The following is a 22403-nucleotide window of genomic DNA, read 5'->3' as shown; positions in this document are numbered from 1 at the left end:
GGTTAACACCTGACAGTAGCAGAGAACAGAGGTAATTACAGAAGTGCCAGCAAACCTTCCAAGCCATTTATTAAAAGCACCCCCTAAGGAGACAGGTAAGACAATAAATATTTCACAACAAATTTGTGCCCAAGGCATTTGATGAAAGGAAATGCACGCCCTCCCCACCCTAGTCAAGTTCTCTTTGGTAGGATCCACATGGCAGGTCAGCCATACTGAAAGTCTCTATTGCCCTGCTCTCCCCATTCCACACCCAGCCCACTGGTCACCCTGGGGACTCCGTGCTGGGGACAAGAGTGGAACATACAAATTCCACTTAGAGAATAAAAGATCGGAGAACTGAACCCTGGCCCAGATACTGCTGACTAGCCCCTCTTTGCCCACAGTCCCAAAGCACTGGATTCACAAACTACAGTTGGCCTTTGTATTCTGAAGGCCAAGGGGGAAAGCAGGTGGGGCAGATTCAAAAGGAACAGACTGTGCTGTAAAGTGGTTTGGGGCCAGGTTAGAACAGCGAAAGGGACTGAAAGAAGAGCAAGACTGGCATGAATCATGCTGGCAGGGGGCCTGAAAAAGGTGCCCTGAAGGAAAGAGGGTATGAATTGAATAACCAGCTAGACCAAAAACCCCAACAAAACAAAACAAAAATAGATTCTCACATACCTGTCTCTGGCTCAGAATTAAAACTTCATTACTGCACGCATTGAACTTGGGGAGTTCTTTTTGGCTTCTGGTCACATCAATCCAGGGCAGGGTGGAGGAGCACTGGGAAAGTTACACAGAGAAGCACACTGGCTTCCCCAAGGCTACTACAAAGCACAGAATTCTAGCCAAGCACCTCGTTAGAACCTGCATCAGGCTGCAGCTTTAAATATTCCCATTTAGGCACACTGGAGAGGGACCCAGCTGAGGCAGAGTTTACTCCTCAATTATTCCTCCCCCCTCCCGCCCCCATCCAGTTATAAACTAGGGGTGAGCCTGAACAAGATCTTCAGAGCCAGACCTCCTGGAGCTTTGGGAAAAGGTTGGCTCTGGATTCCAATACTGCAGCTCCACCCATTTCTGTCATAACCCCCTCCCCCTACAGATTAGGAAACCGAGCAATGCAGGTGTTGCAAACTCTGTTTCTTACACATTTCAGCTCTCTGGAAATCCAACCCAAGATCAATTAGCCTTGGTTAGTTCAAGCTGTAGCTCTTGCAGCTGGGTAACATACAAGTCAATTTCCCGCTCCACCATTTCTGGAAATTTGCCAAAGGCCTTTGTTCAGCTGCTGCCATTCTTTTTAGATAAAGAACCAACCCCCAACCCTCATTTTTAGCAGTATTTCTTCTTTGGGGAAGCAGTACTGCTCCTTCAAGTTGTCACACTTGAGGAATACTTTCCGCTTAGAGGAAACAATTCCCTACTTACATAATTACTTGCATTGTAAACTGTTTGGGACAAGGACTGCCTCTGTTCTGTGTTTGGACAGTGCCTTGCACAATGTGCCCCTGGAGGATCAGAGAGGCCGACAGCTTCAGTCACTACGGGATGACCAGACACACTATTCTACTGTCCCATTAACACGCTAGTCGGGCTGCTGTTAGAAGTATGTTACAGGCACTTTAATACAAAAAAGGACTATTGTAACAGATTATTACAAAGGTAATTGTGTTTTTTTTTTGACAGCAGAGTTGTAACTATAAAGCTGGGAACACAGATACCAACAGCAATGACAGACAAACCCTTTGGTAAGATGCTGTGAAGACCTGCCCGCTGTTTTTAGAGTCCCTGTACCCTTAGTAGCTGCAGCTGTTCCCTGCCCTTTCCAGCCTCAGGGCTGGGTGCAATGCCTGCAGAGGCAGCTGTTGGAGCAGAGGTGTCACCAATGCTGGGCCTGTGGGCCACACTAGCAACCTGCAAGAAGCCTGAGAGCTGCATGTGATTTGTACACACAGGAATAGGATGCGGACACCCTGATCTTTGACACGGAGGGGCAGCCTGCAGACTTCAGGAGCCAGCAGGCCATGCTCCAGCTCCACCTCAGCAGAACATGGTGGGGGGTAGGTTGCACTTGAGGACTCCACAAGCAGCTAGCAGGCTCCTTGCTCTTTTGTTAGTGGAACCAGACAAAGCAAGGATATGCACAAGGACCCAGCTAAGCGTTTGCCACATACGACTGAAGACACAGTAAGTGCATCAGCATCACCTTCTCAGGGACATTTTAGGAGTTTACCCTGGCTCTGTACATGATTAACGAAGAATATTTAACAGAGAAGGACATCAGCCTTGTCAATCCTGCAGACATCAGTGATGAGCAGCACACACTGGGAGGATGGGGGGCGGGGGGTAAGAGATCAGAGACAGGGACACATCAAGAGGCAGTCCGTTTCCATACCCACTGTACAATCTGTAAGCGAGGGCATCTCTCCAGCCAAGACTCCAAGCACAGGTCTTCATTGGCTCAGGCAGGATCCCTTTTGGCTTTCCCCCCAAGATGGCTGCCCATGGACGGCTGGGACACTGGTCTGACTTGCTGCGTGTATATCCTCCCTGCTATGGGGGCTGCAAGTCAGGTACTGGCTAAGAAAGAAGTGCTATTAACCCGTTAGCTCCCACTCATATCAGGTAGATAGTACAGTGACAGAAGCGTTCGAATTACCTAAACAGACAACACCCATTCACTCACCGAAGCCCTTTGGTGAGGCCATCCTCCCACACATGGCCCTAATTAGCTCAGGTGCCCATCATGTGAATTTACAAGTGGCACAGTAGTAGAAGAGACAAGTCCTGACCATAAGGCACCCATGGGTAGAGGTAGACTTGGGATTTTCTCCAGTTTGTACAAAAAAAAATTTTTCCCCTCTGAACAAAAAAACCACCCCTGTGTGTTCACTATCCAGCTATGCTGGATTGCACCCCAGTTCCACAAGGCAGGGAGGAAAGGGTTAACAGCTGCCGCTGCCTTGAGCTGTCCGGCTGCGCTGGCCCCTGTGGATCTTCATGTGTTTGGATAAGTGGTCACTGCGGGCAAACTTCTTTTCACAGGTCAGACACTGGTAGGGCTTGACGCCGGAGTGGGAGCGCTTGTGGCGAGAGAGCTCATCCGACCGGGAAAACCTGCCGGGAGAAGGGAAGCACGTTGGGTTCTTTTGGCTGCACATTTACTACTAGCTAACCTAGGAGAGGATTGTCATTCCCTGAGGCTACCAGGGCCAAACCGGAACAGAGCAGAAGAGGATTGTGGGAATTAGGAAGGGGTAAGAAGGAAGGCCTAGGGGGTAGAACTGAGACTCAGGACACCTGGGGTCAAGTCCCATCTCTGCCACAGACTCTCTGTGTGACCTTGGGCAAGTCCCTTAGTCTCTAATGGTATGCCTACACCAGAAACGCTGCAGTGGCACAGCTGTAGTGTAGACACTTATTACAGCGAGGGGGTTCTTCTGTTGCTACAGTAAATCTACCTCTCCATGAGGCATCAACTGCATTGACGGAAGAACTCTTCCACTGACCTAGTGGTGCCTACACTGGGACTTAGGTCAGCTTAAATCCATCACACAGGGCATGCAATTTTTCACAGCCCTGAGCAATATAGTTAAGCCGACCTAACTTTGTAGCGCAGACCAGCCCTCAGCATCCCATCTATAAAATGTGGATTATACACCCCTGTGAGGGAACTGGCGAGTGAGAGATGCTTGAATACTACAGTGAGGAGGATCAGGTAAGCACCTGGAGAGACAGAAGTAGCACGCACCAAAGGAGTCAAATGAAAACATCTTCTTGGCCAAAGTAATACTTGGCATTTGCACAGCGCTTTCCACCTACGAGCGCTGCAGACATGAATGAAACCGCAGCTCCCTTGTGAAATACAACCCCCATAAAGGCACAGGGGTGAGTGCAGCTTGCCTGCAGTCCACGTACTACAGGTTTCCCAGTTCCTCCTTTCACAACTACAGCACGTACCTGGCATTTCCCCCTTTTGCTATAAACGCATACTGGGCAAAATGATCCCTGGTGTAATTTCAATCACTGATGTGGGTGGATTGGCACCAGAGATGAATTTGGACAGTTGTCTCAATTCTGTGGCTGGGAACAAGGTCACAGCAACAGCAAGAATTTCATCCCAGTTAGGATGGGCTGACCTGTGTCTGCTCTCCTCCCAGACTGGGCTAATTAGAAATAACCCCAGACTCAGCACCAAGTGTTTCTGAAGAGATGCCCACACACAGCCGTCCCCATGGCAGGGGACTAGGATGCTTCCCTCGGTCAGACTGTTCCCAGCCAGGAGCCTTGGAAGGCGGGGAAAGCTGAAGAACAGATATGACGGCACCTGCCCATCAGCTCAGGAAAATGCTACCTACCATCTAATACAGCCAGGCTGATTTCTCCCTGCTCCAGGAAGCCCCCCCTCCACACACACACTTCTGTCCCTCAGTGCTTTGTTACAGTGACACACCCCCTGGGGCATGGGAGTGTGGAGCTGAACCCGCTCTCCCCTCAAAGAGCCTGGAAACCCCTGGGGACTGGATGGACCCAGGGACTGGGAATGGGGTACACTGCTTTGCACCTCTAGGTCACCACTTCAGAGCCAGCCCAGGGCAGCAGTGACCAAAAGCCAGTCCTTACCCTCTGGCAGCAGTTCAGTGGCCAGGCTGATTTTAGCAGTCTCACTACAGTTCCCTGTGGCCACACCATCAAGCCTCCCCTACAACTGGCCCCAGTTACCCCCTTGCCGGAAGTGCTGGCTGTGAGGTTGAATGGAGCCAGGGACAATGAGCTGCCCTCAGGCTTGGAGGCAGTCGCTCCAGGGCAGGGTCGAGGCTCAGTGCTATGGGGACTCTTGCTCTGTAAATGAAGGACTCTGGGGCTGTCAGGCCAGTCTCTTTCATAAAGGTCCTTCTCCTCACCCATGGCACAGGCTCAGAGCACTCTTTCCCAGCAGCGAGTCCCAGCCCTGAGTTAGTGGGACCACTTCCAGGAGCTCACTCTGCATTACCACTCAATCCCTGGCTTCCCAATAAAGAGCAGCATTGGTTCGTCTGACGGGGGACACTGGCTCCCCTCCTAAACTGTGACATGAGTTCATTTCTCAAACGATCAACAGCCAGCAACTTCCCATCACTATCAGCCTGTGCGCTACATTCCAATCCGGCGACAGACATCTGCTCCTGGGACCAGTTTAAACAGCGAACTCCAGGTGCGAAGGCTACGTACACCAATTTCACAGTTCCAGGCTCAAAGTTTCCATCCTGCAGCATGTTACTGAAAGATCCAGATACTCACATGGCCCTCCTCCACTATGGTACCTGGACAGATCCATCTACTCAGCTCCTTAATTCCACAGATGAAATAGATCAGCTTAACCTCTCAAGAAAGCTCTTTAAGTGCATTCAAATCCCCAAATTTCTCCAGCACCCTCTTTCTTCCACCCTAAACTGGGCACACGGAAATCCAAATCCGCAGGCACCATCAGCACTAAGGTTTGCTGCAGAACTGGACTTGCACAAGCTTGGGTTTGGCAGCATCTGCATTACAAAGCCTCAGAACTGATGCGATATCACTGTGATGCTTCAGGTTTACAACTATAACTGGAGAACGCCCACAAGGAGCGGATCCACTCCCTGTTCTAGCTCTGAGAAGCTCACACATATGGTAAAAGCATTAGACAGAAGGGTTTTTCCATATGGCTGAAAGAATGTGGAGTGAGAAACACTGGCTTGTTTTCTAGCCTAGCCATGAGCAGCAAATTAATCAGGAGGTGTTTTTGTTTTTTTAAAACCGTGAGTGATTTGATTGACAACTTCCTAAGGGAAGCAATGGGCAATCCAATAGATGAGACATTTGTAAGTGGACAAATTATAGGAAGCAAGTTCTGGAAACAACCCTGCACTGGCCAGGGAATAGACTAGGAGTAACATTTTCAAACACACCTGAGTGATTTAGGAGCCAAACCATTTAAATCACTTTCAGTGGGACTTAGGTGTTTTTGAAAGTTTAACCTAAATGTCCTGACAGGTCTTTCTATCCCAACCCTCCTCAAAGCTCTGCTTTCTAGAATTTACTGTAAAAACTGAATCACACAAGGGCAGCTTACTTCTAGTTAAAAATCTCCTGCTGCTTTAAAAGTTACGATCTCCGTTAAACCAGTCAGCATATGAACAGCTTGGGGAAGCCAGGGCCTGAAAATTTACACTTGGAAGTCTTGGATTTGCTAGTCCAGGACCCAGTGCCAGAAAACACTGCTAGAGTGAAGAGACGGTGAGGTTTTAGAATCAGCTCTCTCAAGAGCGTTAGAGCTAGCAGAGGATGTTGCATACCTTTGAAGAACAGACAATGCCAGCTATTTAAAGGGACAAGACAACTGCTGAGTCAATCATCTTGCAAATGCACAGGAAGCTGCAAGAGGGTAAGCAGAATTGTGTGATTTTCAAAAAGAGGTCACGATCTGCCAGGGCCAGACGGGACAGATTTCCAAGAGCTCAGCACCCACAGCCCTAAGCATGCTGGATGCTGAGCTCTTCTGAAAACCTGATCCCGACTGTGGGTTCCGAGCACTTGAGAAAAGCAGGCCCTACCAGACCGGCGCTAGTCCTTATAAACGCATGCACAGGCCAGATCCTGCAGGAGGCAGTCAATGGCTTGGCTGCCTGGCAGCCAGGGGAAAGGCAACCTTAGCGCCAGGCTGCCGCGCTTACACACCCACCTCCAGCCGCAGTTGGGCCAGGTGCAGGTGTAGGGCTTCTCTCCAGTGTGGCGCCGGAAGTGTGCTTTGAGGTGGGAGCTCTTGGTGTACATCTTGCTGCACCCAGGGTGTGTGCACTTGTGGACCCGGATGACAGAAGGGGAGACCTTCTGGAACTTGGGGCCAGCCTCGACCCCCCTCACATTCCCTAGCGCCACTGGCCTCAGAGCGAGGGGTAGGGGGGCTATTTTGACGTACTTTTGGTCCAAGACAGTCACGGGGGGCTGGGCGGCCTGAGGGACAAAGGTCAGGCTTTGTCCCTGCACGCTGACCAGCAACTGGGCCACCCTGATGCCGTCCACAGCGCTCTGCGGTGGGGGGCTCCCACTGTTCACTTGGACGGGCTGGATCTGTAGGATAATAGGGATGCTCCCAACACCCACTGTCAGGCCCGCAGCACCGGCTGCCTCCGCGGCCTTGGCAGAGCTCAACGCACCCCCTTCCAGAGCCTCCCTGGGCGTAGGCTGCTCCCCAGGGCTCCCCAGGTTGATCTCCGACTTGATCTCCAGCTTCCCTCTGACGGGCTGTTTCTCGCTCAACTCATCCTTGAGGAGCTCCATCTTCTCCTTCAGGAACTCCTCAATCTCCTCAAGGGTGGGGGTGAAATCTCTGGAGAGGTCAGTGCAGAAATCGGGCAGTTTCAGATGAGCCTCATAGAGGGTGGCTTGGGATTTCTCGCCTTCTTTCTTTACCTTGGACACCAGGAGGCGGGCGTCTTGCGAAGGGTAGCTGCCATGGCAAAGGCGAAGGCTGGAGCCATCCGGAGGGTCGGATGCTCCTGCATCGCAGTCTTCCGGCAGAACAGCAGACGGCATCTTTGTCTTACCAGCATCGGCGTTGCTGTCTAGCCAAGATGCGCCAGCTGGGAGGGCCAGGGGGTCTGAAGCAGGGAGCAACTCGCTGCAATTTAGAGAGACCATTTGTTGACTAGTGTCCCTTCTGCCCGGAAAGATGTTAAACTGACTGGGTAGGAAGCCAGTGTAACAATTCAGCTGGGCAGCAGTACAGCTGGTAGTCCTGATATTGCGGGGACAGCGTTAGCCCACCTGCAAAGGAGTGACACCAAGGAGATTATTTACCAGTGCAAACACCTAGGAACAATTTGATTACACACAAGTCACTGTTGGGTACGGTTTTGTTTTTAAATTGCTCAAACACACATCCCATTTCTACCTAAGTGGTCTGCAGAGAACCAGACTGTCACGTGATGTAGGCTTTCTTCCTTGTTTCCATAATTTGCATTAGCAGTCACCTTCACATGCATGAAACACTTTCCTGATGACAGGTTTCAGAGTAACAGCCGTGTTAGTCTGTATTCGCAAAAAGAAAAGGAGTACTTGTGGCACCTTAGAGACTAACCAATTTATTTGAGCATGAGCTTTCGTGAGCTACAGCTCACTTCATCGGATGCATACTGTGGAAACTGCAGAAGACATTATATACACAGAGACCATGAAACAATACCTCCTCCCACCCCACTCTCCTGCTGGTAATAGCTTATCTAAAGTGATCATCAAGTTGGGCCATTTCCAGCACAAATCCAGGTTCTCTCACCCTCCGCCCCCCCCCCCCCCCCCCACACACACACAAACTCACTCTCCTGCCTGATATCGCTCTTCTGTTTCAACAATCACTGCAGTTGCCAGGCGGATGGTATGCAATAGCACATGGGATGAGAAGTGGTTTGCTTAGGCCTGACTAGGAGGGGAGGTGATTCAGGAGATAAAATCTAAGATAATTAAAAAGGAGCAAGGAGAGAGTTTAAGAGAGAAAGGAAGCCCATGCTAGAGCCATTTGTGAGCTCTTAGTTTCCCCGTGAGTAAGCAAATGCATAGGATTCCTTCAGAGCTGTCCAAACCAGTTGGGCCAGTCCTTGCTAGTGCCATCTCCCCAGGTCCCTTACGGTCAGGAAGGGCAGATTCGGAGGAGCTTTCCAGTTTCAGCAAGCCCTGCCTTAAAAATAAAAGAAGCACCTGACTTAGTTCATGATCTGCCAAGGGCAAAATGTAGGACAAAGACCCTAAAATTGCTCAAGGCCTTTCGCAACATGGTTCTGTCCTTGGCATGACTTTGCATCTCCTGCCTGGACGATTCACAATGAACAGAAGCCAGAAGGTGTATGTGAGGCAAGAGGTGGCATTGGGCCATATCTGTCTCACCCCATCTTCAGATCCCTATGCTGGGCTTCCAGCTTTCCTCCCACATGAAGGTGAAGATGAGGAGTTTGAACTTAAAGGCTCTACACAGCCCCAACCCTGCCTATAGCTCTGCTCCCCTTTCATCCTCCCCCCCCACCCCGTTCCCTCCCCCTCGTCTCAATCCTGATATTTGCCTCTCCATCCTTCCTCAGATCTACTCCTTTCAGGCTGCTGGCTACATTTACAACAGCCTCCCCCTCTCCACACACCATGCACCTTCCTTAACCTCCTTCCACTCTCCCCTCAAAAGGCAGTTCTTCCCTGAAACCTGCCAGCTCTGCTCTCCTTGGGGAGATGGCAGGGACCAGTTTGCACAGTCTGGGTGAGCTGACTCTTGTTCTTGAGCTCTCCACTAATGAGAAAGACAGCTAAGAAGCATAGTCACAGGAGGGACCAGTCATTAGAACACTAGTCCGGGACTCAGAAGGCCTGAGTTCAAGTCCCTGCTCTGCCAGACTCTCTGTGAGATCTTGGACAAGTCATTTCGTCTCTCTGTGCCTCACTTCCCTGTGAAGTAGGGCCACGCTAAGGGGATGTTGTGAGGAAAACATTAAGAAAGTCATAAGATGCTCAGATCAACGGGGCCAAGTGAGTACTTAAGACAGACACGCTCCAGATTTGCCAGGGGTCAATGACAGCATCTTGCCTACTGGAAGCATTTTTTAGATTCTACAGGTTTAACTAAAATTCACAGTATCAATCTACATGGATGACAACATTCAAGAGTTAACAGACACGTCATGTGTAAAAAAAACCTGAGCCAGCTTTCACGGAAGCGTATCGCTGGACTAGGGTAGCTCTTTAGACATTAGTTTGTGTTTCTACAGCACCTTTTGTTTGCAGTGTTGTTGTATCCATGTTGGTCCCAGGATATTAGAGAGACAACATGGGTGAGGTAATATCTTTCATTGAACCAACTTCTGCTGGGGAGAGCGACAAGCTCTTCAGGAAGAGCTCTGTGTAGCTGAAAGCTCATTTCTCTCACCAACAGAAGTAGTCCAATAAAAGATATTCCCTCCCCCACCTTGTCTCTCTACAGCACCTTTTGTTATGGGAGGATCTAAAAGCATTTTAAGTCTCCCAGTGACCCTGGGAAGTAGGTAAATATGCTGAATTCACAGATAGGCAGCCAAGGCACAAAGAGGTAAAGTGATTTGCCGAAGGTCACACAACAGGCAAGAGCTGGGAACAGAACCCAGAAGTCCCCACTTCCAACCTCCTGCGCTAATCAGTACAGCGCATTCCCGCCTCTTGTTTTTAAAGGATCAAAATGGCAAATGACTGTATCAACTCTTTGGGGGCAAGGACTGTGATTTACTAGGTTTGAACAGGGTCTAGAGCACTGGGACCTCTGAGCTACTGCAAAATAAAATGATAAATAATTATGATACTAAGGCATTTGCACCATTATCATCCGTGACCAGATACCATGGAAACAGCAGATACAGAAATGCCCACAGATATAATAGTCAAGGCTAGTGAGCATGCACAGGCATTAGCATGCAAAAGCTGCTCTACAAAAATGAGAGCAAGGAGATAACTGCTCCCAACTGAGTCTCAGGTAGAATGGGTCCACAAAACGGATTAGACTTACTTGAGGCAAAGGAAAAAGATGACTGAAATATGGGACTGCGACTCAGATCTGGATTCTATCCCTGGCTCAGCCACGCACGTCCTGTGCGATCTTGCAAGCCACTTTACTCTCTGCACCTCAGTGACTTCTACAAATCACTTCTCTCTCTGCCTCAGTTTGCCCGTCTGCGAAAGGGGGCTAATAAAACTGCCCTACCTCACAAGGAGTTACAAGGCTGAGGAGTGCTTTGTAAAGTGCTTCCAGACCCTTGGATGAGAGGCAGGGTATTACTAGCAGCAAAGCACAGGCTGGGTGCCACATGGATCTCTGCTGATTGCCATGAGCTGGAGTCTCACATGACTTATTGAATGCAGCCGAGGAAGTGAGCTGCAGCTCACGAAAGCTCATGCTCAAATAAATTTGTTCGTCTCTAAGGTGCCACAAGGCCTCCTTTCCTTTTCACATGACTTAGCGGCCGGCTCCATATGCTGCCCGCAGTTCACAGGGAAAGGGGCCGCAAAGGAAGCATGCCCAAGCCACAAGAACACGCTGCAACACTAAATGGCTTTAATGCCATTTCCCGGCTTACCATGCAACTTCCCTGCTTCCTCTAGCTACCACCATTCATGGCAAGGGGCGGTCCCTCCCTCCGGGCACGCCTGAATGGCCAGATCCTCTGTCAACCGGCTGGTCTGGGCGCTCGCGATAGGGCGCCTGCCCCTGCAAGCCGAGGGCGCCCGGACCGAGTTCCACTCCGGAATGCCTCCCCACGTGACGCCAAGCACACAGCCCCCATTCCGCTGGGAAACGCCAGGGCTTCAGCCTGTCAATCCCGGGGAGCCTTCAAAGCCCAGCCCAGCCCGGGGGTCTCTGCACGAGCACCCTCGGCCTGCACCGGTCCCACAAAACCCAACTCCCCTCCCCGCGCCCTGAGAAGCGCTTTCATCAGCCTGCGCGGCGCGGCAGAGCCCCGGGTATTCCCCTGCCGGAGCCTCTCCCCAGCCAGCCCCGTGTGAACGCGGCCGGCCCGCCCGCAGCAGGGGCCCGCATCCCCCGCCCGGCTCCCATTCCCCTCCGAGCACAGGGCGTGCAGCAACAGCCCCCGCGGGGCAGAGATTCACACACGTGGCGGCTCCGTTTCTCCACCCTCCGCTCCCAGCGGAGGCGGGGGCTTTTCCCCAGGGTCTAATGGGGGGGGGGGCGGGCTGCCTCCCTGGTCCCTGGCTGCATGGGGGGGGGGCGGGGCGGGCTGCCTCCCTGGTCCCTGGCTGCATGGGGCGGGGGGGGCGGGGCGGGCTGCCTCCCTGGTCCCTGGCTGCATTTTGGGGGGGGAGAATAACACAGTCAAGTAGCCAAGGATCACTGGAGCCCGCCCACTTCTCCGAGGAGGGGGACAGCGAATTTAGGGGAGCTAAATATTCTTCTTTAAACCACCGCGCTGGAAGAAGTGAAAACATCCGCAACCCCCTTCCCCTCCCAAACCGGGCATCCGCCCTGCCCCGGGAAGCCCCCTGGCAGCTCAGAACCGCCCCCCAACGCTCCTTCTCTGCCCCCGCAGCGACGCCCCCTTCCCGGCTGCGCGCCTCTTACCAGCCCGCTGCCCCCTTCCATGCGGGCACCTCCAGCTCCGCTCGCTCACATGACGCGGGGAAGCTCCAGCCGGAGCCGCCGCCCCGCCCCGCCGAGGGCTCGGCTCGCTCCCCGCCGCCCCATTGGTGCGCGGCCGCTGGGGCTCGCCTGGCCCGCAGCCGGCGGGAGCCGCCTCTGTGCTGAGCCCCACTCGCTGCAGCGGATGGGGGGTGGGGGCGTGTTTCTCGAGGGGTATTTCATAAAAATAGGACCATTGAGGGGCCATCACTCTTGGGGGTTTGGGGGGGGGGTGTCGAATAACTAATAATCGCATTTAATAATTAAGGGCTGCAGAACAATCATCCGCATGATTAGAAGTTTAACAATCCCCCCAGCAGCCAAGAGGTGACGATTAATTCACAATTCAGACATAATAGCGAATAACCAGCGGTTAATCGTAATTAGAGGCTGAAGCAATGCCACGATCACTAAAGGACAATAATGAAGAGGTTAATTAAGGAATACTGGTTATTTAAGGATAATAATATGGTCCTTAAGTACTGGTCCTTTATCCGCCATTAAGGGGCAGTGAAAGGCCAGATTTGCAAAGGCATTTAGGCACCTAAAGGTGCTGATCAGCATGTGGTGTAATTTTCAAAAGCACCTGCAGTGCCTAACGTGGACTTTAAATGCCACTGGGCACCTAACTGCACTTTTAGGCATCTAAAATACCTTTAAAAATCTAGCTCCAGGTGTGTGGGACAAAGGCTGTTCCAGGGAGTCACAATGCCTAAGTACCCAGGTCCAGGTAGAGGAGGGCCTCCATAGGCTAACCCCCCGTGGTCGTTTTATTGTTTGAACAGAAGTCCTTAAGGACAGGCTCAATCACTAGGGACACTGGGATCCAGGCTCCACCAGTCCAGAATAATTATAAGATATAATAATCGATTAATAACATTCTTCATGCAGGCATGTGGGGGATGCACAGATTCCATCATATTTGACATTTCTGGAGCATCCTCCATCAAAGCACTGACCATACGATCCTCTGCACTGGAGCAGTTTTGTACACCTGCTAGGACTTGACTTGAGAGAGGAATTCCTCCTGCTTCGCACTCCAAAGAGGCCTTAAATCAGACAGAGACATTAGCAACAGGCAAAGCTGGGAATTCAAGTGAAGGGGGAAAAATACTAGAGCCTGATTTAAGCCTTAGGTGTAGTGACTTTCGATGGGAGGACGGCACCTAACTACCATCTGTGCCCACAAGTGTAATGACTTGTTAAAGTAACACAGTGAATTAGTGGCAGAGCAGGCCATAGAACCAAAGAGTCCAGATTGCTCTTCCCCTCTATTTACACTGCCTGTAGACTGCGGGGCTGGGCTTGTTTCAGAGGCTATTCTCATGGGACTCCTTGTCTTGTCACTTATTTTCACTCTAAGGCCCAGATCCTCAAAGATGATTGATTTTTATGGAAGTTAGGAGCCTAAATACCTTTGAGGATCTGGACCTAACTCCCTTTTTTCTAAAAAGGAAATGTCCAATGCGGGGAATTTAAAAAAACCCATCTGGATATGACACAATGGTTTTGAAACCCTCTGCGAAGTGTCCATATGCAGAAGCAAGGGTCATATCCAGGTCTACAAATTTGTTGCAGTGGACTCCTGCCTAGTCTTCAGCTAACCTTTTCTCTTGCCATCCAAACAGCTCACATGTTCCTCAACGCACCCTCATGAAACCTTCATCCTTTCTTCTCCTTGTGGCATGGCCGAGCATGTTCTCTCCTGGAAGCTCTCAATACTGTATTGACTTGTATCCTGGTTTATCAGATTGCCAGCATGGTCCTCCTGAGGCAATACTGCTTTTATTCCTCCTGCAGTTTACCACCGTGTTCCATTTCCTCCCTTAATTTATGCTGGGAATAGCCCAGGTTTCTCCAAAAGTTAAATATCATGTTCTAGCAGGTAGGAACAATTAATGACTCCTGAGTAAATGGATTTTGAAAGAGTCTTTCATTTCAGTCGCACTTTGCTGGCAGGACAAGCTGCACGAGTGCTGCCAGGGTGTAAAAGAGACAGAGTTTGCAGGTCTCTGGCAGAGGTAGGTACGGTTTTCTCAAGAATGGTGTTTTGGGTTTGAGCCTGTGTCCATTCCAGACACTGGGAAGCACTTCTCTATCTCAGTCCCTCCTTTGTCACATGGGTTCCACACCTGCGCTTCTCATAGGTTCAGTCTGTGCTTTCCACCTCCAGCGTATAGCACTTGATTTTGTATTTGGTGAAGGCTTTGCACATTTCACTGCCGTGAGATAACCCACGAGCAGGATCATTCTGTGAAAGGAGCTGTAGCAGTCTAGCTTGTTGTTTCAGATTTGTGGTTCCCTTTGTGTTGTCGCTGTGGTTCTAATGTTATGAGCCTTTCTTGGTTGCTTGCTCTGCTGCTCAGGCTGTTAGATTTGTTGACACATGGGGGCGATCATATACGTGACGATCAAGCTTTCATTTTGATTTATTTATTTTTTTCTTCAGTGCCTTGATTTTGCCTGAATCATTGTAACGATTTGCTGACAAATCTGGGCCCTGAACTTCACTTCTTTACAACAGAGAGGGTTGAATTATATTGTCAGATAGTTTAATTGGATAGTTTTATCAATCTACATGGAGGGTTTCAAAAGAGCCTGAAGATAGTCGGGCATCCAACCCCTATTCAATTTTAAATGACCTTAGGTGTCTTTGACAAATTAGTGGTTTCTTTACAGTACCAAGATCACAGAGCTATTTCTTGGGATGGGTTATGCTGGTGCCGGTCAGGCATTGCAATATTAGTTTATTGAGGATGCTGCAGAATAGTTGCTCATGTTGTTTGAGGCCATCTCTGCTTCTGTGTATTAATGAGTCCAGCTGGCCATACTCCAGCAACGTGTCTAGACTGGAAGGTTAAATTAAATAATTTCAGAAGGGCTCCCTGCACATGTTCAGTGCTGCATTTCAGCACTTGGTTTAATACAGTGGTTCTCGACCGGCATACATGTACCCCTGAGGGTACACAGAGGTTTTCCAGGGGGTACATCAAAGTATCTAGGTATTTGCTTAGTTGTACAACAGGCTACATAAAAAGCAATAGTGAAGTCAGTACAAACTAACATTTCATGCAGACAATGACTTGCTTATACTGGTCTATATATGATACACTGAAGTGTCAGTGCAATATTTACATTCCAACTGATTTATTTTATAAATATAGAGTAAAAATGAGAAAGTCAGCAATTTTTCAGTACTAGTGTGCTGTGATACTGTATTTTAATGTCTGATTTTGTAAGCAAGTAATTTTTAAGTGAAGTGAAACTTGGGGGTACGCAAGGCAAATCAGACTCCTGAAAGGGGTACACTAGTCTGGAAAGGTTGAGAGCCACTGCTTTAATATATTATTATCTGAGCTACGTGTTTCCCTGAACTGAGGTTTTTCTTTAGGTCTTGCATTGTCCCAGTGTGTCTAGAGAAGGCTGGTCATTTTTTAAAGTGTCTTCCAGTGTAATTGCTTTTTAAGGGTCTATCTTGTTCTTGAGTCATTTTCCCACCTAGTAGATTCCTTTGATTACGTCTCAGAAACGTTTTGCCCCAATTCTCTCATCTGGATGGCTTGGCTAACAAAGCCAATCTTTGTACTGGTTTGAATGTTGCCATGGTGTGCTACAAGGAACTGGAATCAAGCCCACCTTCAGTTTGTGCTAATTTCTGCTTCCTCCACCACCCTGTTCTTTTCTGAAACTGTGTATGTGATTTTCTGTCCATGTACCAGGAGAGGGCACCACAAGGTTTCATCAGTAAAACAGCCAGGCTGCTAAGCCAATAAATCAGTGGTGTGTAAGCAGAGCCGAGAGTTTCTTTATTACACCTTAGCCTCCTTTATGAATCCAGCTTCGCAGCAAGAAGGGACCAAAAAAATTATATCAGCCTTGGAAGAGAAAATCCCATACCCCACCCCTGGAGGAAGCAACCCAATGCCCCTTGCTCTCCCTGGCCGTCAGCACCAGGGATGGGTTTAATAGCAGAAGTAAGCCGTCACCCGCCTGCTGCTTTGACTCACACCTGAGCATCACACAAGTTGCCCCAGTAGCAGCTGCTCTGTTATTCCATTAGGGCAAAACTCACCCTTATGCACAAGATCTTTGGACTCCCTACATCCCACTGCGTGGACTTAAGGGATGGAGAGGCCTTCTGTTGTGACTCTGCACAGTGCTAAATTTCACCCAATATCTGTTTTCTTGTGCCCTGTAAAACAGGTGTTGCATGCAGGGCTGTTCCCTAGCCAGTCTTTGGGTCCAGTCCTGCAGCCCCTTACTACCGAGAGCCATACATACTGACATGAGCAGTCCCCCAGCAGCCTACTCACCCTAGTCAGATCTACACCCAGTAGTAAAGATTTGCAGGCTCAAGCCTTATGTTTCTCCCTTGCTCTGCAGCAGGGAGTGGCGTGGAGCGGACTACACAGCGTGTAGAGGTGCAGGAATCAGAAAGCAAGTCTGAACGGACCCTACACCCTACCAACATTCCAAAGTTCCAGCCTCTCTGGGGCTAAGCAGCCTCTAGGCCCTAGCTGTCAAGGCACTTTTGTAACCGCCTGAGCCGTGTGTCTGTATCTTCTGATGCCTAAATACCTTCAAAGATCTGTCCCTAGCTTAACTTTTTTTTAAAGGGAAAGCGTTTGTGTTATTATAAATGACCTCCTCTCTTCTGTTGCTATGTGGAAGGTGCACACAAACAACAGGGGAAACTGTGAAAGGAACCACACGCAGTGCTGCCCGACGCAGGGGGGGCTGGAACAATTTGTATAGTGGGGGGGCTGAGAGCCATTGAACCAAACTGTAAACGCTGTGTATGATGGAAACCACTTCAAGCCAGGGGGTGCTGCAGCACCCCCAGCACCCCCAGTTCCAGCACCTATGGTCCTCTGCACAAGGCAAACAACCAGATAGACTAGAACAAAATCAGTTTTCCTCCAGTCTCTGCGAACAATTGCAGGGATTGCTTCTAAAAAATAACTCTTCTAGCTGAAAATGTTGAAGTGGACAGGGTCTCTTTAAAAAAAGGTGGGTTTAAGGATGAAATATGTTCAAGAGGAGCTAGATTCTGCTGTCATTTACTGCAGTGTAAATGCAAAGTAACTGTGTCAAAGCCAATGGAATTAGTCCAGATTTACTCTCCTGGGCCAGAGATCAGAGTTTGACCCTGAAATATTTTCATGGCATTAAATTAAAATGGCATGAATTAAAAAATTCATTAATGTTTTAATTTTGGAACAGGGGAAGCTGGCTGGTCACTTGGTGAAGACAAGTGCTGTTTATGACTCTTCTGTTGATTTGCTGAGAGGACTGCACACAAGTCAGTGCCTGACTCTGTGCCTCAGTTTCCTCCCTGTAAATAGGGGCCACACAATACTTAGCCACCTTGCAGGGATTTTGTGAGGATTCACTCACTGGTGCTCCTTCCTAGGCAACACAACGGCACATTATATTGCAAACGATAAAACATTTAACTCCGGATAAAGCATTGGTTCGTACCCTAGCCCTTGCTGGATATCTGATTGTTAGCCTGGTCTTCCTCTCCCCTCCTTATTCATCACATCAGCAATGAGGCTCTTATCACATCATGCCAGTTCGGCTCCCAGCTTGGCTAACACACCAGGGACCTCTAGAGCTATAAGCAGGACTCTCTACAGCCTGAGCTACAGAGCCTGGCCTGTTCATCTAAAGTATTTCAGAAGCACCTGTCATCCTGGGTCAGAGTGTGACCTGCTGTGCATGCCCATCCAGGGGTGAAAGGCATCATGGATCACAGCATGAGTCCGTGCTGGGGGCTGTAATCGACGCATGTCCTCTGTAGATTGGGCACAAAGGGGGAGAAATAACACGCAGTGGGCCATGGGCTACATTACGCTCCCACTCTGCACGCTGTTCCCTGTGGACGGATGCCTGCAGTCTCATCGAGTCCCAGTGCCTTACTCTGGATGCTTCGCAGGACAGGGATGGTGTCACTGTATTTGCCAATGATACTCCTAGCACACTTGGGATGCTGTAGAAATTAGTGGCTCATCTGCAGCTGTGCAGGGCTGCAGCCTGCCTGCTACCTTTCAGGTGTCTCACCCGCAGTCCAGTCTTGGTTCTGTGTGCGTAAGGCTGTGAGCTGCTCACTTGTCAGCAAGGGATGCAGTTTGCAGAAGCAAAAAGATTCAGGAAACAGGTTGGGGACAGAAGGAAATACAGTATTCTTGCAGGTTTCAGCGTAGCAGCCGTGTTAGTCTGTATCCGCAAAAAGAACAGGAGGACTTGTGGCACCTTAGAGACTAACCAATTTATTTGAGCATAAGCTACAGCTCACTTCATCGGATGCATTCAGCAGAAAAACATTCTTGCAGTAGAACTCCTGTTACAGCACCATCTGCTGGTACAGCTAGAGAGAGCAGAGAAGCCAGGCTCAGCTGTGTTCTCCTCCTAACAGGGCAATTCTAACAGTCTCCTTAAACACAGATACCAATAGCACAGGGAGCAGGGAGGAACTACGGCCAGAGAGAAGTGTTTTGCAGAGGAGCGGGGGAGGATATTGTGGGGAGGGAGGACGACATCAGAAATTATTATTGGATCCGATTTATTGCCAAGTCTGGGCTGGCTTCCATGGACTCTGACCCAGAGCCAGGCAAAAGTCTGCCAGGAAGGGAGGCGGTGGTGACATAAGTTGATGGCAACCTCTGCTGTAGGGAAAGTTGTGGGTGGAGCACAGCTTGGCAATAGAGCTATCCAAAATGTGGGAGGCACAGGCATCATCAACCCGTCCCGCATGGAGTTTTGAACACCGTCCCTACTGCTGTATGAATACTAACAGTCATCGAGTTTGCTCCTTAGGACAGAGGATGCCCTGCTCTCAACTTGGCCAGTGCACTTTTGTGGGCTTGGCTTGTGGCCCATGTCGCACTCCGAGCCGTCATGGATTGATGTGCAGCAGGTCGGGAGTTTGTCCTCCCCAAATGAGCTCACCCCTTGCAAGGTCTTCCTGGTGCTGGTGGAAAAGAAAGGAGAGGGACATGTTTCACTGGAAGGGAGTCTTCATTCATCTGGTCTCCTCCTTCCCTGGCTGCTTTATGGTTCCCCATGTCTTCCAGCACAATCAGACCACACAAAGAAGGGCAACAGTAGCTTGGGGGTGAGATGTGGGTCACTGCTTTATCCGGCCCACCAGTGTTCAGAGTGGGGAATTAGAGGAAGATTTCTGGCCCATCTCTCATGCACAAAGCAGTGCAGTTAACTCAGTGACACACACAGTTATCCAACGTAAAAGTTTTTTATTTCCCTCCTTAATAAATTTTATAATATCCCTCTCCTTACACTGTACAAAATATTTACTCCACTAAATAAATAAGAGAGGACCATATTGCAGACAGTGTATCTTCCTGAAAGAAAACAGCATCAAAACATCCTTCCCTAGACAAGAGATTCACAATAATGCACTCTTATGCATTAGAAAAGAAAGACCCAACCCTATCTTTATAGTCTTCTCCACTGACCCAATACCACTGAAGGTGTTCCCTTTAAACACCCCTGGGGCAACCAAGAAGGGAGAGGCATAATATGATTCCTCAATGGAGAGGGAATGGATCTACCATCCAAACCCAGCAGAGTTCCCAGGAACTGCCTGCCCTTTCCTTTACGGACCTTACACCAGTGGTTGAAGGTTGGAGGGTATGATTTGCATTCTACGGAGATTTTTACATCTACACACAAGTTACTTCAGCAATAGGTTGGAGGCTCCAAGTGCTCAGGCTCCAGCCTGAATGTCTACACCACAATTTTTAGCCCCATAGCCTGAGTCTCGCGAGCCTGAATCAGCTCTTTTATCCCTGTGTAGATGCACCATGTATGTGCTGATTATCCGGGCAGAGCTGTGGTCTTTGCATTCGCTCAGAAACAGCAGTTTTCCTACTAGAGATGGGCCTGAGACAATTTGGGCCTGACCTCACAGGGGGGCCAGGGATGTTTGGAGCTGAAGCCATGGCTAGCTCTTGGCATGCACTCCTCTCTCCCACCCCCATCCTCCCACCATGCCCCCTCCTGGCATGCAGCCCAGCAGGGAAAGTGAGGAAAAGGGAGCTGCTCAACTCAGTGCTCTGTATGGGGGAAATCTGGACTCCCCTGCTGGCAAGCCGGACATTAAATAGCTTCTCCCTCTGAGATACCCACTGGGCTGAAGAGGGAGAGGACAACTTCTTAGCTTATTTACTATGAATAAACCCCACTAGAGTGCCACTACCACCTTCCCTCCTTTGCCACTAGTGATGGGAAAGCCTCTATCAGGCTGAGACAGATAAAGCCCCCCACAGTTCCGGCAATTCCCAGAGCCTGCTGTGTCTTCCCAGTTGAAATGGAGAGCTCAGGAGACCAGGATCTGCTACCGCTCAGGTCAGAACGGGGGCAATTGGAGCCCCACCTAGAACTAGGTGGTGCAGATACAAACAAAAGTTAGCTGGGGAGTCAGAAGTTCAATTGCTCAACTCTCTCTTTTCAAACACAAAAGAAGTAAACACAGCCACCTCCCCTGACATCATGTCTTGGCTACTGACTAGGCTCCTTTTGCACACAGGGTCTGCCCTCTCCTGGGACAGGCCAGGTCAGAGCATGACAGTAGAGACAAAGGCTCAGGTTTACACTGGGATTTGGGTGCCCAACTCCCTCTGAAAATCTCAGCCTATGTTTAATCAGGGGCAAAGGAGAGGCTCTGGTTCAAGATTTGTGGTGTTTATTGTTCTAGGCGGTGCCTGCCTGAGACCTGGGCATATTACAAGTAGGCCTTCACTTCTCCTCCACCCCACCACTTTTCCATGCATCTTTCAGGTGAGCGGTCAAGACGTCCAGAGCGCTCATGGACCATTATTTTCAAACCTGATTTATATTTAGTTCTTAAATAAGTGGTTTGCCGAAGTGCTGAGCCCCCAGCAGCTCCCAGTGACTTTAAAGGGTGTTCAGCGCTTTCGAAACACCAGGCCACTGAATGGACTTGGTTTGAATATTGTGGTCAGTGGTTATTACAGAGTTTGATCATTAGGCCTGGCATCCTGAACAAATGCCATCTTAGGTAAATACATTGTGCCTCTTTAAGATTTCCCCCTGCTCCTTTCTGCTATACAATGTAAAGGGGTTTTCCTTACATAGTAAATAACTTCCTATCTGCAACCCACATATAATTGCTCATTGCAAGGGTGGGTTACTTCAGCCTCTAATACATTATTAAAACACACTTCATTATATTTAACATTATGACATACCAGTCTGAGATAGGTGCCGTGGCTGGTCTACTTCATCCAAAAAATGGTGGATGAGATTTTGTTTTGGGTGGTGTGGGGGATGGAAGGAAATTAGAAGGGGGATTTCCAGCCACTGGCCCTTCCCCCAGAAAATTCTGTCGATGGAATCAGAAGACATGACCTTTTGGACCCAGAACACAGATTTCTACTCAGTGAGCTGGAGATTAATCTCTATGAGCCCAGCCAGAATGGAGGCGCGCGCACATGCACACGCACACACACATTCTCCAGAAGCGTGCACGGGGGAAATTCCAATCCCCCCGCCAAATGAGCTCATTGGGAAGGTTCTCCCTACAGCTGGAAAATAGAATGACTTGGGGTAGGCTTGGCAGTGAGGGATCTAGGTTAAAGCTAAAGAGATTGGGAGTGCTGGAAGCAAAGGCCTCTATTGGCGTATGGGGCACTGTGAACTCATTTCCCACGCTATCAGCCCCATGGCTTAACTTGACATGGTAAAGTTCCACACTAGCTCTTGACTGGCTGCTGGCCCTTGTGTCTGCCCTTCCCTCTTCTCCCCGTCCTTTGGAATAGGGGCATTGATCCCACTGGTTAGAAGGTGGTTTATTGAGTTGGCTCCTCGGCCCAGGCATTGTCTGGACTCACAGGATTCTTGTTTAAAAGGTTTGCTGGTAGAGCAGTTCCCCACGGGAAGAATGATAGCAAGGGGCAGGGGAAGCCAGTCCCACTGTGAATGAAAAAATAGAAGAGCCAAGGATTTAAAAAACCATTAAAGAGATTTTCAGAGGCCCGAGTGGCAGTTTGGTTTTCAATGGGAGTTAGGCCCCAGCTGGCATTTCTGCTTTTGATCATTTCCCCAAGGTCTAATGGGTTTCTGAAGTTAAAATGGGAGATGGGAACAGGTGCAATTTAATCACTGAAGACTTTATAGGGGTGTCTACACTGCAGTGTAAGCCCAGGGTTTGAACTCAGGCTCAGGCCTAACCCCCCTTCTCCATACACACAAATTGCGCTAACCCAGGGCTCAGAAC

General features: G+C 49.6%; 1 protein-coding gene across 1 annotated transcript; it reads right to left on the bottom strand.

Annotated features, from left to right (window-relative positions):
- Window positions 1-1430: 1430 nt before the first annotated feature.
- LOC141975520 (Krueppel-like factor 15) lies at window positions 1431-12178 on the bottom strand. The gene is made up of 3 exons (XM_074935952.1): window positions 12086-12178; window positions 6686-7770; window positions 1431-3102 (listed from the first exon to the last, which is right to left on the bottom strand). The coding sequence occupies exons 2-3, from the start codon at window positions 7642-7644 to the stop codon at window positions 2931-2933; spliced, it is 1131 nt and encodes a 376-aa protein (XP_074792053.1). The 5' UTR covers window positions 7645-7770; window positions 12086-12178; the 3' UTR covers window positions 1431-2930.
- Between the last annotated feature and the right edge of the window lie 10225 nt (window positions 12179-22403).

The sequence above is a fragment of the Natator depressus genome, chromosome 21 (assembly GCF_965152275.1).
Source record: "Natator depressus isolate rNatDep1 chromosome 21, rNatDep2.hap1, whole genome shotgun sequence".
In the NCBI taxonomy this organism is placed as follows: Eukaryota; Metazoa; Chordata; order Testudines; family Cheloniidae; genus Natator; species Natator depressus.
This window is presented reverse-complemented; position numbering and strand designations above follow the sequence as displayed.

Excerpts from the sequence above, each read along its gene's own strand:
- LOC141975520 (XM_074935952.1), bottom strand. The coding sequence starts at position 7,644 with ATGGTCTCTCTAAATTGCAGCGAGTTGCTCCCTGCTTCAGACCCCCTG. Across the intron at positions 3,103-6,685 it reads TGGCCCAACTGCGGCTGGAG|GTTTTCCCGGTCGGATGAGC; the intron begins GTGGGTGTGTAA and ends TTCTCCCGGCAG.